The sequence below is a fragment of the Ooceraea biroi genome, chromosome 7 (assembly GCF_003672135.1).
Source record: "Ooceraea biroi isolate clonal line C1 chromosome 7, Obir_v5.4, whole genome shotgun sequence".
NCBI classification, from domain to species: Eukaryota; Metazoa; Arthropoda; class Insecta; order Hymenoptera; family Formicidae; genus Ooceraea; species Ooceraea biroi.
Window position 1 is genome coordinate 12,625,775 of NC_039512.1, and position 17,940 is coordinate 12,643,714.

The 17,940-nt window shown below is 35.1% G+C and overlaps 3 protein-coding genes across 8 annotated transcripts in view; 1 reads left to right on the forward strand and 2 right to left on the reverse strand.

Moving 5' to 3' along the window:
* Positions 1-22: 22 nt before the first annotated feature.
* Positions 23-2,195, reverse strand: LOC105279738 (protein max). 2 transcript variants are annotated; one of them, XM_011339721.3, is made up of 4 exons: positions 2,010-2,195; positions 1,885-1,944; positions 1,068-1,302; positions 23-522 (listed from the first exon to the last, which is right to left on the reverse strand). In XM_011339721.3, the coding sequence occupies exons 1-4, from the start codon at positions 2,046-2,048 to the stop codon at positions 338-340; spliced, it is 519 nt and encodes a 172-aa protein (XP_011338023.1). In that variant the 5' UTR covers positions 2,049-2,195; the 3' UTR covers positions 23-337. The 2 variants fall into 2 exon arrangements, with proteins under 2 accessions (XP_011338023.1, XP_011338022.1); XM_011339720.3 differs by having other exon boundaries at positions 23-534.
* Positions 2,196-2,871: 676 nt separating this feature from the next.
* On the forward strand, positions 2,872-9,249 carry LOC113562331 (tctex1 domain-containing protein 1-like; the record flags this gene model as incomplete). Its single annotated transcript, XM_026971544.1, has 3 exons — positions 2,872-3,030; positions 3,315-3,508; positions 3,822-9,249. Coding segments are annotated over 3 exons (519 nt in total), but the record flags the coding sequence as incomplete, so codon positions are not given.
* Positions 7,383-17,940, reverse strand: part of LOC105279737 (inactive rhomboid protein 1) — a 54,220-nt gene continuing 43,662 nt past the window's right edge. The window contains exons 10-19 of one of the 5 annotated variants that reach the window (XM_011339718.3): positions 14,066-14,397; positions 13,797-13,883; positions 13,230-13,403; positions 12,921-13,104; positions 12,506-12,742; positions 12,281-12,307; positions 11,804-11,991; positions 11,087-11,374; positions 10,640-10,793; positions 7,383-10,392 (exon numbers count right to left, since the gene is read on the reverse strand). In XM_011339718.3, the coding sequence (XP_011338020.2) occupies positions 9,961-10,392; positions 10,640-10,793; positions 11,087-11,374; positions 11,804-11,991; positions 12,281-12,307; positions 12,506-12,742; positions 12,921-13,104; positions 13,230-13,403; positions 13,797-13,883; positions 14,066-14,397 (2,103 nt within the window). In that variant the 3' untranslated portion in view covers positions 7,383-9,960. Of the gene's footprint in view, positions 10,393-10,639; positions 10,794-11,086; positions 11,375-11,803; positions 11,992-12,280; positions 12,308-12,505; positions 12,743-12,920; positions 13,105-13,229; positions 13,431-13,796; positions 13,884-14,065; positions 14,398-17,940 lie in introns of all 5 variants that reach the window. The other 4 variants (XM_011339717.3, XM_011339715.3, XM_011339716.3 and 1 more) reach the window with 4 other exon arrangements.

Sequence of the window (17,940 nt, forward strand, 5' to 3'; positions counted from 1 at the left end):
CAATAAAATGAAATATAGAAAATCGAACAAGCATATTCTTTATTTTCATCTAATTATGCATAATAATCGCCATATCGACACGACTTGTTCACGTGTATTGGTCTCTGGAACAAGTTATTCTTGATCTCATCGTCGGAGAGCTATCGTCGCTATATATTACAAATATATTTATATATATATAGAAGTATGTCCTACGGGATAAAAGATCTAATCGCGCTTGCTCTTAGTTGTCTATCTACATAAGATCACATAGTACACACATAGTTTACATCACTTACAATAATGAGAGAACGATATGAAAATAAAAGTATCGAAAAAGAGGAGAATGTATAAACTTTTAATGATGAAGACCAGCGACCTTCAGCTTCTTCGGCTGCCGTATTGCCCGGCCGCTCTCGCTGTCGGAGGACCCCGACTCGGTGTCGTTGTAAGTGCCCATACCCACAGGTTCGGATTTGATGGTCACCTCACACGTCTCAGAAGCGTAGTTGTCGGTGACCTTTGCCTTCTCCAGTGTACGAACTGTTCGTATAACTGTATTAGGAAGAATCATCCTCTTTGCGCATTCCCATTTTACGTATACAGGACAAATCGCTATAACTTAACTTGGATAATTATTGTAATTTTGTTATTAGAAATGAATGTTGTGGAAAAGAATATTTCTGCTTCGTTGGAGTTCACAAATTAAAGTTTTAACTTTTCGCGTCGAGATTTTGAAGCTCATCTTGACCTTATGAGAATATCGACAGCATTGTTGTAAAGTACGTGTTAATGTATGCAAAGAAACGAAGGAAAGAAGCAATAATTTTGATTGAAACGTGATAAATTGGATATTTAAAATTACTGGAAGTCAAAAAGACTAATTATTCGATGCTGAATGGAATAACTTTCTTTAAAACGTTTGCTTGTAATAACAAAAGTCAATAACACAACATGAGTCATTTAAGAAGCTAAGTTACAGCGATTTATCTTACTATTGTTCATGTACAGCTATGTATTAGGCAGACCGGCAAATCCGCATGGACTTTCCGATCAACCCAAAAACATATAAAGAAGGGAGTACAAACTCTGAGCTTCCAGAACATTATTTTGCCGTTTCAAGTCATCGATGTCCTGCTGGTGAGACGTGTTCTTGCGTCGCATGAATTGGATATATTCTGCAGCTTTTTTCAGGATTTGCGCTCTACTCGCGACTTTTTCTCCTTGCAGAGCCGGTACAGCATCCCGGAGACTTGAGAAACTGTCCTTGATGTGATCACGGCGCTTTCGCTCTAAAGCATTGTGATGTGCCCTTTTCTCTGCCTAACATTGCAAGTGTACATACATAAGTATGTTTGTGGAATATTGTTAGCAAATTCCAAAATTGGAATTCAAAAGACAAAGAATATCTTCCTCGAATTTTACTTCAACCACGACTTGCTTTGATTTTAATTAAAACTATAAAGATATCTCTAAAACGTTGACAATTAAATAATTGCAAGCATTAAACAAATTTCATGTGAAAGTGAACAATGTTATCATATTTGATAAACGTGACTCCGTCTCTGGTGCATCAGTACTTTGAAATTAGATACAACATAAATACTGATTGCAAGAATAAGATCAAGCATTCGCCCTGAAGGGCGACTAGATTATGTGAAAAAGTTGTCCTACGTTCTCTTCCTTCGTCCAAGAATACACCATCACACACTGGCAGATTTTTTGACATTTTTCTTGACAGTCAATGTGTATGCTAGCGCAACCTGAGGGTGTTTCTTGCAAATAAACACTGATTACAAGGAGACAGTTGAACGTAGTTTCTTCTGTCAAATGTCAACTTCAGGATTCTACAGGAATGCTTGATCTAGTTAAATACATACATATACATTATTGAGAACAACTCACTTGAGAGTAACACTGTGTGTTGTTGGAATGTCTTAACCTAGAATCGGAATCCTCACCGTCCTAAAAGCAGAAGTTTGGTTAGAAGCGCGTTTTCCGCAAACTTCGTGACTCCATTCGTCACTTACATCGCTTTCAATGTCAATATCTCGATCATCGTCACTCATTATTATCGCCTAATTGCGATAATTGCGCCTAATCCAGAAAACCAACAAACGCGCGGCAATAATAACAATAAACCTTTCAGAGACGCAGCCTGATACAAATACAAATACACTGTCGCGATCGGACATCGGACATCGGAGTCACTAAACTCCCGTGCATTTCACGTGACCAGCGCTTTTGGCGCCCTCTACGAGCTGCCATTTATAAAAGCAAAAAATTGGAGTATTAATATTAAATAAGTTCAGAGCAGAGAACGTATTTCCGACTTTGACCTTGATATATATATATTAAAGTGATGATTCTGAATTCTCTGAACATTTTCGTATTCAATTATTACAACTCATTTCTTCATCCAAAAATATCACAATAAATTTAAATTATTTAAATTCGTTTACGTATCCAGTTTTGCTTATAAATATTAAATATATGTTTAAATAGAATAGAATATCTTAAAAAATTGCAATCGCAGATATAAATGCGGCAATTTTCAAGAGAAAGAAACAGAAGAATTGATTATTAATAATAATTTTGGCAGTCATATTAATTGCCATATTCATGGCAGTTATTTGATATATAATATACATTATACAATATTTTTTAATGAATTTTCTTTCAATATTTTATATTTTTCAATATTTTAATAATTCAATATTTTCAATATTTTATATGAAACCAAAATAAATATGAATACAAGTGAGCCTGTATAAATTAGATCGTAATAATATCAAAAATTGAAAAGATTCTTGATTGTAAAAATAGTATATATATAATTATTAAAACTAATAATAATAGTTATAAATGATAATTATAAATGATAATTTATAAAATTGCTTTTATTTACCAGCGCAGAAATCCACATCAAAAGTAGCATGGTCTGTGATTAATAAATCCATTCAATCATCAAGAACGCTTCTTAGTAGTATCTCCATTGTAGCATTACACAAAGGTAGCTTGCTTTTTCGTAGAACCAAAAGCGGTTTAAAGGTATATGAAACTTATTGTATTAAAATAAACATATTGTATATTAAGAAATATAAAAGTAAATTTCATATAATTTTATTTATAAAAAATAAATACATATAATAAAATATTATTAAAATAATAATAAACAACGCTAATTTTATAGTTATAACTCTTGTAGCTTATAATTATTTTTATATATTGTACTTATAACTTATACGATATATGATATTTAATATGATATTTAAAAATTAAAAATATTTAAAATTATTAAAAATATTAATATATATACTTATTATATTTTTCAGATTCCAAGATACCATAATACTTACCGTCTTAAATCTTATAATCCCTTTAACTGTGAAGTTACTGATAAAATCTTGATGGATGTAATGCAAAATTATTTAACTAATCTAAAATACCAACCTGAAGTCTGCATGCGAATTTGCCAACAAATGTCGGCAGAAGTGCGTGATATAATTTACAAAAAAAACTATGACCGGTAATTTGTTGAACAATTAAATAAATGCGATAATTACACATATTTATATATATACTTTATAAGTAAAAAGTCGCTTTAATACTTGATGTACATTGTCTTTCTTCTAAATTTAATTTATAGTATTCATATATCCAAATAACTTAAAAAATAAAGTAACTTTAAGATAATTCATCTCTGAATCAACATATTTACATGAATATTTAGTAATATATTTTATTATTTAAAATATATACAATTTTAATGGTTGCGTTGTTATGAGCATAAAAACTCACTTGTTATTTAAACTTGTAATTTATTTTATTGTTGTTTTCAGATACAAAGTTGTGGTCGTTATGTCGATTGTCCAAAAATTATGGCAAAATGTGCAAATCGATTTTGGCAAATTATGGGACGTTGAAAGAGATACGTATTCAACTTATGTGCTTGATACCCCGGAATTTGTCGCAATGGGCCTTGTCGTAGGGATTTATCATGAATAAATGTGTCTAAAAACGATCAGTGAATGAATGTAAACTCTTTGCAGTAGTAACAATAATTGATTAACAACAATTACTACGGTACGTTAACTTTGAATTAAATAGAAACAGAAAAGTAAATAAAGTACAATCAGTTAAGTAAATCTGAATAAGAATTAAGTAAGAAAAGTAAAAGATTTTTTGCATCAGACACAAACGAATCGAATTTTAATGACATTATGGTTAAAGAAAGGATCATTGATCCATACAAAAACTACATGATGTGTTTCACGTTTTCTTTATTGTTATTAAATTAATATTTATCGTTCGTATATATATATATTTATATATTTATATATTTATATATTTATATATTTATATGTGTATGTATATAACAGCGACAAGTACAATGTATTGGTATGATTATTAATAATAATTGTAATCGAAGGGCACCGATGATTATAGTGAAAACCGAGAATGATGTATTCGTAACGGTATCAACAATGTCAGTTATGTTAATGTTAATGGTTATATGTAATGGATAATTGTGACGATAATGACGATGACCATGATGATGACGTTGATGATAATAAAAATTATTGAAATAATATTAATAAATCGATTAAATTTTAATCGATACAGTCGTATATCTCTTAAACTCCATTCTTAATACTTATATCGCGCTTTTATAGATACAGGGATACAGAAAAATAATACCGCGCGGCTGTGGTGGAATGTTTTATAAATTGTATATATATGTATATGTATATATACATACATACATACGTATATATGTATATATATACATAATGTATGTATAATATTTATATAAAAGAGGCGACCTTACTTAAGTGTAATTACAAACCGGCGCCGCCGCGCCGGCGCTTATTTTATTTACACCGCAAAAATTAAGCGAATTAAAAAAAGATTAACAAGAATTCATCATGTTAAATCAAACTGCCAATCTTCGAAATCACAGGCTGATAGAGAAATAATATGAAATTTTTCATATTAGTGTACTGTTTTAACGTGAAAACTTTTGCAAACTTTCAAAACCCTTTTTAATTCTGCAATTGCATTTAAAGTATCAAAATCAAACTGGTAATATTTATATCGGATTCCTGATTCAGATAGTAATGTAAATTTTATTATGTAAATTTGTTCATCTGCAGAGAGAAATTGAAAAACATTTTATCTTTCAATGACTTTCAAACAATTACGACAGAAATTATGTAAATACGAATTATGTAAACCAATTTAATAGATACTAAACATTGAAATATAGTTTGCAAAAATTTCATTTAGAATGCTTCGAAATTACATACATAATTTGACTAATAAGGAATTAAATTAATTCTTTCAAAGAGTGGAAGATTCTTTCGCAGAAATAAAGTCTGCGTGCGTTCCTTTGAATTCGCCTATCTTTCGCAGAGTCTTTTTATAATAATTAGGATTAATTGTAGCTTTACTTACGATCCTACTTGCCGATCGATTTACACGCTGCACTATGATCCTTGGTCCATTTTCGACGCATACGTTTATTTACAAGGGTTGCACGCGCGCGCGCGCGCGCGGCGGCGGTGATTTTCCGCATCGCGATGTACTAGCAAGCTAACCGCGCGATCTGAAACCTTTAATTCAGGAAAAATGTTACGTAAACTTTTTCTTTGTTCTACGTAACACAAAAACAAAATATTATAAAAGCTTAATAAAATATAAAATGTGTATGTGATATAATGTCTCGTATGAGAAAGAGAGAGAGAGAGAGAGAGAGAGAGAGAGAGAGAATTCATGATAAAAGATAAATTATTTTATAATAAACATTTGGATATAGTTGAGATAGTAACTTAATCGGTAATAATTGCACAGTGTTGCAAAATGTGAATTTCAATCACAAAATTTCTTGTAGAATAGATGCTTCCTAAAACTTCAATATACACAGAATATGTATAAAAAATTCATTCTAAATGTTTGTCAGAAATTTAGCAGTCTCTTTTGCTTTTACGTAAATAGATATCATATATTATTCTTTACATACGCCAATCTTTTATTGCCTCTTTGAATATTCAACTTCCATTTTACATATTATGCTAAATTCAGATCTAATTAAAGAGAAATCTGATTTCATTTATTTTAAATGTAACTTTTTTCTTGTAATTGTTCGATAATTAAGTGATAGTTAAAATTATGTCCAACTATATTACAAATTATAGAATATTATTGATTTGAACAAACGTTATTTGTCTCATTTAGCTTTTACAATATTAATAACTTAGAAACAGCATGCGACTTCTGAAACTCTACATAATAGATTCCATAAAAGAATTATTTTCGTCTTGCAGCGACAGTTGATTAATAAATGATGTTAGATTAATTATACAGAATTAGTTCGATCGCGCAATTAGCCCGCAATTTGTAATTTCTACAACAACCAACCGGCTTGAAAAATCGCCCTCTTCTGTCTCTCGCCTCCGCGAGGGGTTGGGGGAGGCGAGACATTCCACCTCGCCGTGATCGGTATGGAATTATTGAAAGTTCTCAATTTATTTATCTCCATCGTGTGTACGTGTATATACGATTGTTCATATGTTCGTGTGTACTGTTCGTGTATAATTGTGTGTTGCATGCTATTATTTGTATATGACACATTTACAATAATAACAATACGTTGCTCGTCATCGACGATTCATCTTAACCCGCGTATGTATACATTTATATTTATATATTTATATATATAATACGAAAAAAGTTTAATAGGGTCGCCCCAGCACACACCCGCGCGCGCGCGCGCGCGCACGCACGCACACACATACACGCATGCACACATGCACACATCTCTTCTGCTTCCCTTCTCATTCTTTCTTACCTTTCTTCTCGTATGACCATCAAATCGTGTATCACAAAGTTTTCAAATGCATGGTTTCGATTTAATGTGCGAGCAGTAAAAATGATAATCGTAATAGTCAGTACGATGATCCGCTTGGCATTCTCTGATAAAGTCACATTTGCATTTCGTAAAGTCAAATTTGCTTATATGGTTTGATGCGTTTGCATAGTAATGTAACGCTTAATGCTTTGGTAAATAGTAAAATGTCACTCCAAATGTTACGCAATCCATCATTGCTCTTATTAATTAAAAAAATTGTAAAAAATTCGATAAAGGAGAAGTAATAATAATAAATTTTAATTTTAAGTAATAATCCTTTCATTTTAAGTAATAATAATTAACAATTAACAAATCATGTATAAGAATATTGCATAAGAAAAAGACACGAAAATTGAAAAATCGACTTAGCACAATTCTCTCTTGCAGTAAAATAAAATATCCAAGTATTCGTTTACGCATGCGTGTACAGAGGATGAATTTAATCAAATAAAAGATCGGAAATCGATACAATTCCAATAAGTTTAATTTTTTATGTGCACAGAGGTATAAGAAACTTATTGCGTAGCGTATATATTTCGTGTATTTGTTCCTTTCACCGCTCCTTTCGTTCCCATACATTCCCTCGCATTGCCGCAGATACATATTTACAGACTTCGAAATTGATTAAGAATTCTGATATTCGCGCCACCCTTTCTCTCCCTCCCTTTCTCTCGCTCTCTTTCACGCCGTTATAAAAAATTGATTCGTTTCGCCTTAAATCGTTAACACTTTCCTTCCGCCTCCTCTGCCTCGGACCTCCCCTTCCCTCCTATCCTCGACAAGGACTCAGTCCTCTGGATACCAATCAGATATTTCAGTACCTGCTGTTTCTCGTGTTATTGCATGTATTCCATATTTTGTACTACGTTTTATATTACAATTTCATAAGATTATCGGTAGATATTATCAAAATCTAATGTAAAAATCCAGTTTTATTTAAAGTGACATTGCTAGAGTTATCGTATAAGATTAGTCTGGTTACGTTTGAAATGAATAATATTATTAATACTGTAATTATAATTGGTATCATAGAACTGATACAGATAATACTGAAATACAATGCTATTAGACAGAATTTGCATTGTCAAGAGATGATACGAATTATGTTGGAACTTCCTGTCATACATGATATAATTGATTAATAAATCACCTTACCGAAAATTGACAATTATATAATGGCAATTGCATTACTCGAATTGAAACGTGGTAACGAGAAATTGGCAAACAGCTTGTCGTTCTAAATGTTGAGCAATGCGTGTTCATTCTATTTTCAATATCCACGTTCAAGCCCGAAATTACATCAGGAAACGGAAAGAAGCGGTTTTTCAAGTGTGTTATACGTGCTTTAAAAGACTTACACTCTTCATCCTGCCTCTTCACACATAAACGCTTAAGGCTCCAGTTTTCCCTCGCCTCTTATCGAGCTACCAATTGGTATCCAGACGATGATTATCCCCGGGTCATTCCTGTAGGAAGGCTCGCGGCCATCATCATTACGGCCATCGCGGTGCTACGAAAAATATCTCCAAGATCAAGCCATCACAGACAATAGTTCCGGATGTCGGAGGTGCGGGGGACTATATCGTACAGAGACGAAAGACGTGCGCACTTTCAAGGTTCTTCCTAAAGTTAGCTTACTAAGGTCGTTCTTACAACGGTAACAAGACTTGATCCTATTTACATCTGCCCGTTTCTCCTCCGTTCTGCCTATCAACACCTCCGTGGAATGGATGCTGCCACGCCAAGCCGCGATGGACCCTCGCGTAGGTACGTTACATCCCGGATGTCACGTGGAGCATCCATCCGTTTAATCGTTTCGCTGGACACTCAAGGCCCGCGCATATTTACACACTCCGTCGGCGATTTAGAGTCCTGGACTCCCTCAAGGCCCGCTGGGCCCTGGCCAGCTTACGTTGGGAGCCATTTACTACGCTGGGACTTAATAATGTTAAGGCATCGTCGTGCGTCGACGAACACGAGTTCCTCTCTAACGTTCGTTGGCAGTAGCGAAAATGTCGGTCGGGATCCATTACCTTCACCCGCTCGATCCAGGCACTATCAAACCCCCATGTCCTCCGAACGCACCATGATATCATTCTTATAAGTAACGTGAACAATCCAAATACGATCGTTGATCCTGATCTACGCAGGTCGGGAATTCCGGAAAAATTTTAAAGACCAAACATTCGGGTCGCCAAATTTCAAAGCACAAAAGATCCTCCGTTAGGCGAATTGCTTTAGGCTCTACTTTAAAAGCTTATATTGCACAATTTTGCAATTTGAAGGTAAACGTAAACCTCGGATAATCTTGAAAGCTCAACAATCCAGATCATCATTAAATAGACTAGAAATTGATCACTGACCAAGAAATGTCTCTAAAATTGCACAATAGCTAATTCTTTAGCTTTATCAAAAAGGTTATTTTTCCGATGCCTTATTTTTCTTTTTTCAAAAATATAAAATTCCTTTCTTGCAGATTTTCCTACGATCAAAAATTAAAAAAAAATATTCATCTCATTCTCTCAATCTTCTTTCAACTTGAGAACCTAAAATCTTTTTTGGATCATTTTGCTTCTTCAAAACTTCAAGAAGTTCCTTTTAACGATCTTTTCAAAAATGCACATGTTCCCTTTTGATTTCCCAATTTTTCTCCCAATGTTTATTCATCTTCTTCCAGCCTCTTAAGAAATGCAAAAACTCTTCCCTGAATTCTTTACCTTCCTTAAAAATAAAAAAACTTCTACTTTTTTCTTCAAAACTTCATCAAAAATTCAAAACATTTGTCGTTCAATTAATTTCCGAAGGATTTCTTCTAACTTCGTACATCAGAGATCTCGATGATCATAAAGATTTTGAGCTTCAATTATCCCTGAAATGAAAAAGTTCTTCGATCAATCTCGGCCGACGTTGCGACTTCGGACGCGGCTTCGGGAGTCGACGAGGAGCGTCGCCAGGACGAGCGTTGCGAACAGTAATAGTGGATCGTGGTGGTGTGCGCGATGATGAAGAGCGTGAGATCGGGGGCCGAACGGAACAACTTCGCGCCCGACTGTGAACCGCGGCCCCGTATGTCATACCGGCTCCTCCCGTTTCAAATTGATGTTTTGGGAGGCGCAAAAGTCGCGGGTGAACGGCACGCAGTTGAACAGTTTGCACACCTCACACTCGTACACCGGCACATTGTAGAAGAGGGCGAGCAATAGGGCAAACAGGCCTACGATCAGGATCAAGCAGACCCAGATCAGCAGGATCTTTCGTCTGCGATCGTAATGGCCGAACGAGATGAACGGCATCAGTGCGTAGGCCGCCAGGAAGCCGAAGATGAAGCCGAATAGATGCGCATAATTATCCACCCATGGCAGGATACCCAGCGCCAATAGCACCAACAGGATTAGGATCAACTTGGACAGTGCGCGCCGAGGATGCTTCAGCATCGGCCAACAGTGCAGCACTTCGACCACCAACGTGGCCAGCAACGCAAAGTGCGCGCCGGCTGGACCGACCTGTACAAATAGAAATATAAAATATCACAATTCTTAAATAACATTAGAAACAATAAACTTGACAATAAGATTTGTTTTAAAATAATTATGTAAGAAAATTGCGTTGATAAAAAGAACAAAATTAATTATTGCAAAAGACTAAAAAAACGTTAGATTTTCATGAAATAAAATTAGGAAATAAATTTTAATAGTTAATACGATGTATTATAGGCAAAATTCAATATTAATATGAAACTTAAAAACTTACTTCTGCCCTGTAAGGGACGAAGATCGCACTGGCCAAATTCCCAGCAAGAGCACCGGTAAAATAGATCAAAGCGATGCGCAAAGATCCCGTCAACTTTTCCAAGTCCCTCATCAGAAAATACTGGATCAGCAACGTAATTGCCAAATGGACGATTCTGCAATGCCGATTCAGTGAGATAAACGAATAGAGCTTATTTCTTTAGAATCAATTACGGTAAAATAGTTAACATTAGATTTTTATCAGGAGAAATACAAATTATAGTTTGTCTTTCTTGAAATAAGTTTATCAGAATAATAAATTCATATTATTTTTCTTATTAACTCATTGAGACGAATAAATTGGATATTTCTTTGAATGAATCTATAAATACTAAAATAAATAAGTCGATAATATAATATATATAATAAATGAATTTGTCTGCTCGTTGATTATTTATTGAATTATTACCCGGCATGAAGAAAGATGGTGGTAAAGAGCCTGTAGAACTGGTCCGGCCATTCCGGATGCAAGAATGGTATCATACCGCAGACATCGTGCAGACACTCCACCTGCGAGCATAGCGACGCTTCCTCGTGGAAGTAACCGTGGACAAAATCACAGTATTCTTTCGTGGTGATCCGACACATCCCGTGAATCCCGATACAGCACGGATGGCCGATTACTTCGCACACCATGTGCTCCGCCATTTTATTGTAGCGGCCGATGGGAAAGTTCCCTTGCTGACTCCCGTTTTTACTGTCAAGAATTTCTCAGTTTTTTTTTTAAAGAAAAAAATATTTGAAATAAGTTAATCTTGATTTTCACCAAATAAATCTAAACTTTATGATCAATCATCAGTTCCCATAGATATAACGCGCCTGACCATTATTATATCATATATCGTATTATAAATCTTTGTAATTTTATTTATAAATAATATAAAATAATAGATAATGCTTAATAATTTGCAAATAACACGCAATAATACTATAACGCAAAACTTCACGAACAATAAACATGAAATATACGAAATAAAAAAAAATAGAAAGAAATCATGATGTTCTTCATTAATCCTCATTAGTCTTCACTTTCCTTGCTTTGGCAAGCGGATCGTTTATACGATATTCTATTATCTCCGTTTCAAAGAATTCGTTGATAGTCAAGATCAATTAAATCAAATCTTACCTGAAGCGTTGATTGAAGGCAGTCTTCCGGCAAATCGGCCATTTGGTGATGTCGTCTGGCCACTCGTAAGGCGCAATGCTTGCTGGAGCATCGCAGAATTTTGGATCCAGCCCACATACTGATCCACTAATGCGACCGCCAGGCCCGCTGGCCCCGTGTTTCCATTTCTTCCAGGTCGAAATTGTATTCTGCGAATAATCCCGATTGTATAATTAAAAGTTACCATGAACAATGAGTTTCGCGACTTTCTGTTATATACAGATCGCCATTAGACACATATACGCGGACAACTATTGGGAGAACATAGTGCCTGGATGAACGAATGCACATTTCTTAGAAATATACATTTTTATATTATATTTTATATTATATTATATTTTTTTATAACATGCAATGTTATATATAACGTGCAGTAAAAGCTAAAAGTTGTTAAGCGCTTCCAGCTAGAGAGTTAAAGTAAAGTTTTACGTGATTTACCGTAACAGTAGACCTTAATCCCCGGACCTATTGGCACGCATGGAAGAAAATTACGTTAACATAAACACACATGGATGTGAAAAGTCAGCGAAATATTATAGGCAAGATAGAAGCTGCAAAATGTCAGTAAGAGAGAGATATTATATCATATAAGTGCAAAATATATTACATTATTATTTTATTTACATTTGTAGCAATATTTTGCACAGAAATCAAAACACTCACAGAGCAATCTGCTTTGCTGGACTGAACGCAGCCGGAATCGTCGTTCCTGATACAGCAGGCGGTGTCCCGTTCTCTTTCTCGCCAGACGTCAATTTCCTTTAAGATCTTGATATCTCGGCGCATACAGGGCGCGAATTTGGCGCCCAAATGAATTAGATCCGCTGCTCTAGGACCCAGCCAGAAGTTCGCGGGTTCTTGATAGTCGACTTGTTGCAGTGACAGACTCGTCACGAGAACCTAAACACATTTCGACCCTTATTTCTTTTTCAGTAATACACCGAGATATTAGATTCAATCTCGACAAATGATTTCCGACAGCTTTAACGATAAGATTCTCAACAATTTTTGAAAATATTTCGCGAATATATCACTTATGATTGGATTTAATAATAAGTTGCAGTTTCTATCTACTCACCAGCCCGGATCGATGGTTGATGTCCATTCCAACAGGACCAAATCCATAGCATGCCAAGGATATTATCAGAATTAACACTTGCACGGTAGTGATCCAGTACGTGAAATACGGCCGATGATCTTCGAAGTCGTCCAGCTGCTTCTTTATATCCGGTTTGTGCGCGACGCTTTTCCGAAAAGATCGTCTGAAATAATAAAGAAAATGAAGAAATCTTTAAGTATTCATGAAGCACTTTATTTCAGCATAAAATGTAATTTAATTTAATTAATCGTAGCAATGAAAACTGAATTAAGATACATGAATGTATACCCGAAGAAGCGACCGACAATGCCCATCCCATATCGTCGCCGATTGCTGTTGTCGAAGACACGATCAATCGTGGTGCGGGAGATCCTCGTGCCTCCGGTCACTTCCCTTCGAAGAGTCACACCCTCTTCTTGCGGCACCTTCGTACCCTCCGTCGGGGGCGCGTCGTACTTCGACCTACTCCAACTTGTCTTTCTGTAATCTCTTTCTCGTTATGCACGCTTGCCAGAGTTTCTTGGCCAACAACAAATCTATTTTGCAATTTATTTTCGCTTGGATATTAAACGGGTTTTGCTACTTTTCAAGGCAAATGTAATGCAATTTGAAATGTCAAAGTGTTTTTACGAGAAAACATTATTTCTAACTTATAAAACTGTGCGGAAAATAGCGTGCTACTCATTAATATTAAATATTACTCTCCTTATATTGTGATTCTTAATTTCGTTTTAATAACTACGTTAATTCAAAAAATTTAATTAACACTTTTATGATATAATATTTTAAGAAATAGTGACGTTTCTTTTTCTGATAAACGGATTAGCTAAGATTCGATATTGAACGAATTCTCACCTGGAAATATAGTGGTCCCTCATGATCGAACGGGGTCGCCTGGCTTGTCCGTCGACCGTTGTCCTATCATCCTTCTGCTGTGCGAATCTGTACAAAAATATCCAACATTTTGCTACTTAAATACTCTCAATTATATCTAACAATTTATAAAACATTCAAACCTTTAACAATTCTAATTTTTCCCAATAATTTCGATAAAATACAATTTAATTTACAATCACAATTTTCTTAACTGTCTGACATTTAAAAATTCTCTCGTGAAAACTTACTCGACCAAATCTTCAGAAATAGCCGCTTCGCGATCCTGTTGAGTCGTGCTGAGAATATCCACGATCTTGGTGCTGACCTCTTCGTCCTTGACCAGTCCACTTGTAGCTTGATCGATTTGCGTCTGCTGCGATTGCTGAGATGACGGTGGCGGCGGAAGAGGCGGCGGAGGCGGCGGGGGCCTTTCGAAGAAAGATTCCTCCTCATCTTGACCGTTGTCAGGATACGACACTGCCTCTGTTCTCGACAGATACGCGATCGTGCTCGGTGGAAAACTGCGCGACTCCAGACGCGACTGCACACGCTCGCGAGGACGCTGCCTGCTGGTTAACGACTGGAAACAAACATTTTTCAACTTAGTACAATTATAATAAATATAATAAATATCCAATACAAAATTACTTTTATCAAGTATAGCTTCTGCAAAAAGCGTCAATTTTTCTAAGATAGATAACAGCCGCCGCAACATTTCTCGCAAGAAGAAATGAAGAAAATTGCCATGAAACGATTGTTACTCATACAATCGCTTTATACAGTTCTTTTCTTCGTGAGTAATATAAATAGCATTTTCTGAAAAGTGAGTGAATTTAGAGATTTGAAAATTTAAATTTAGAAATCTGAAAAAATTATACAATTCCAAAAGATTTCATATTAGTACTAGAGATTCGTGATATCTAACACCGGGGGACACGACGTGCGGTCATCGCGTTCATTTTCCTACGCCCCGATGACGGCGGAGAAAGAAAGGGGGCACACATCAGAAATCGATGTCCTTAAACTTTCGTGACAAGCACCAACTGCGCCACGCCCCAGTTACGGCCCCGCGATACCGCTAATAAACTGTCGAAGCTGTCGAAAGCACACTCACGCGTGGCTCTTGTTCGACTGGTCGCCCACCGGTTGGCACCTGCTACTACTAGCTGCTACCAGCAGCCAGTAGTAAGTGCAAGCTAGCTGGCAGACTGCGCTTCCCGCTATCCCTTCGAAACTTCGTAAAACTTGCCGCGTTAAACCGCAGTTTAAGTTACCAACTTTCGCCAATATTGTTTCTTCGGCGGTCGTGGTCTTCGGATAACGAGACGTCTTCGTCAAGCGAGTTCTATGCGTTTCAGGGATGTTCCGGATCAAACAGAGGTATTACAATTAATGAGCCCCTTGATTATAATATTAATAAGTATTTTTATGTGTGAGGTTTTAAATGTTTGTAAATTTCTGTGAAAATGTTTTAAAAATTTCTGGTATTAATAAATAAAAGCATATTAAATGTTTTTTTAGGAAAAGAAAGATGATAAAATTAAAAAATATTCCAATATACTAAAAATGTGAAAAATGTGAAAACATTTGGAGACACTAAGTAATGTTATAATTTTTTGTAGAGGCGGATTTTAATCGGTTACACTAGGCTGAAGCGATAATGAAATATTATAGATTTCCAATTACCTAAAACAAGTGACACATTTCTCAAAATACACGCTTTAATTGCGAGAATGACGATCGTGAAGTATGTCACGACGATCCAATTGGCTGAGCTAAATATGGAACAATAAACGTGTTGAATGTTAATTCTCGCAAACCGTGTATGAAATTAGATTTCGTCAGATATTAAAGAGCTGTAGTAATTTTCGCTTTAACAGATGTATTATCATGGTATTTCGTGTTCACATTCTTCATTTATATTCAAGCATCTTTACGTGATGTAAATTGCATTTAACATGAAAATATGAGATATTTAAACATTGACATTCCATGAAATAAAATTACATTGATAAAAAGAGAGAGATTCAATGTATTTCAATTTTAATTATATTACATTAGTACCTCTTAATATCTGTGTTTACACATGATGAAAAATATATCTAAAACTCAGATTTTAATTCAATAGATTTTTCATTTATAATTTATATCTGCTTTCCTAAAACAAAGTAATATAACACAAAAGATTAACTAAATATTATATTAATGCGTTATTAACATTTTTTAATGCAAAAGATTGGATTACATTCCTAATAAATAATACAATAAATATAAGCGTGAAGTTGTGAAAAACATTCAAGAAATGACAAGACACATATGTGTATTGTATAAAGGATTTGTGATAACAATCGACAATAATTCAACGCTTTATTAATCCGCATCGGCGTTATTATTGAATTACGTTATTGGCTCGTCATCAATATCGATCAACACACGTAATGAGTATTCATTGGAAAATTCATCCTTTCGCGAGCATATAATTAAACACAGATTTACATAATCTAGTAATAACGACTCTGTCGACGGATGCATCACATTGGCATTTCCGGATAACTAATGCGTCAGTATGTCGATTCCGATTCTACTCAACTTATAGCATTACCGAAATTTGATAAATGAGTCTCAATACTTTTATTTATTCGATATAAAGTTCGACTAAATACTTTTCTTTTTATCATTTTTTGTAAAACAATTTTTATACGTTATTAAATAGTTCAAAAACGATAAATACGATACATATATATCCTCTCGATATTGTACATGAATATATCGTATCGATATATTCATGTACAATATAAATGTAATTAAATCGAAGACTTGATTAATCATTCGAGTTTTAGAACTTCCTCCAGTCGAACATATTTAAAATCTAAAGACGATTTTTATTCGTACAAAGTACTGAAATTAAAGAAATATCTTGAGAAGAAATCCCTTACTTCCCGTCTGAAGAGGAAGAAGAAGAGCGATCTTATTTATCGGTCGTGTAGATGCAGCACCTCGCGTAATTCGCCGTTTTCGCGAAATTAAAAAGAAGATGGGAGAGCGAGTGCGAGAAGAGAGAAGGATAGGCACGCGTCATGTCTGTCGCGTGTAACGAAGTGTTTTAAATCTTAGGGCAACGTAACGAAGGGAGTAGATTACCCTCGTAACTCGCTTTACTCGGCCTGCATGCGTCCCGCTGAAGGGATATAATTAATGGCGGTCGGCGCGGGTGGCGCACGCGTTACACGCGAGTTTTTATTAAAATTTACATGGTCCGAGCTGAACGCGCAGCGCCGCGTAATAAGGAGACAGCGGCGACCATTTATTAGCGCGAAACTAATAAACCCCATTATTAAGTAACATCGGTGTTACTTTAATCAGAATGCAGCAACGTGGAGGCGTGCACATGCATCTGCTGCAGCTGCACCGTTTCGCAGAGTGCTTCTATACACGGTTATTATGTAGATATGTAGATATGCAGATATGATATCGCAAAATGGGGTACAGCTTTGCAAGATAAACTTTCGTAAGCGACAATGGCGCAAAGAATTTTTGGCGGAAGAATTTCTCGCGGTGCTGAAAAAGGGCGAAGCAACGACCTTAGCACGTTGCTTTAAATATTAATTTTTTCGTATTATAATATAATAATATTGTAATTCTAATATTATAATAATAAAGAATTAGAATAATACGTATATAATTGGAATAATTATAATGTATGCTCATTAAATAGTGTAAACAGATATGTATGTGTGTACGTGTATGTACGTACGTGTATGCATAAAATGAAACATTTGCAAAACTTAGAAATTTCTACAAAATTTCGTTCTTAAGGTGCAAATTCATGAGACGCTGAAAAGCAGCGTCGAGCGTCGTCACGTGACATCACATTGACGCTAGCGTCAGAGAAAAGAAGTCGAATGATTTCAGCTTCAAGCGTCAAGGTAGCAGAAAAAACAGCGTCAATTGATTAAAACGAAAGTGAAAGAAATATGGAAAAGATAAAAAATTTTCATTATTAATTATCAAAAACGATATGTTAATTACGAAAATGATATTATACACAATAATTCAGTTCTAATGAGTGTGTTAAGAAATATACCAGTAAATACTGTAACCTAACATTCACGTGCTAATGTGA

Coding starts and splice junctions, on each gene's coding strand:
- LOC105279738 (XM_011339720.3), bottom strand. CDS start 2,048: ATGAGTGACGATGATCGAGATATTGACATTGAAAGCGAT. Junction 1,945..2,009: donor ATATTGACATTGAAAGCGAT/GTAAGTGACGAA, acceptor TTCTGCTTTTAG/GACGGTGAGGATTCCGATTC. Junction 1,303..1,884: donor ACACACAGTGTTACTCTCAA/GTGAGTTGTTCT, acceptor TTGCAATGTTAG/GCAGAGAAAAGGGCACATCA.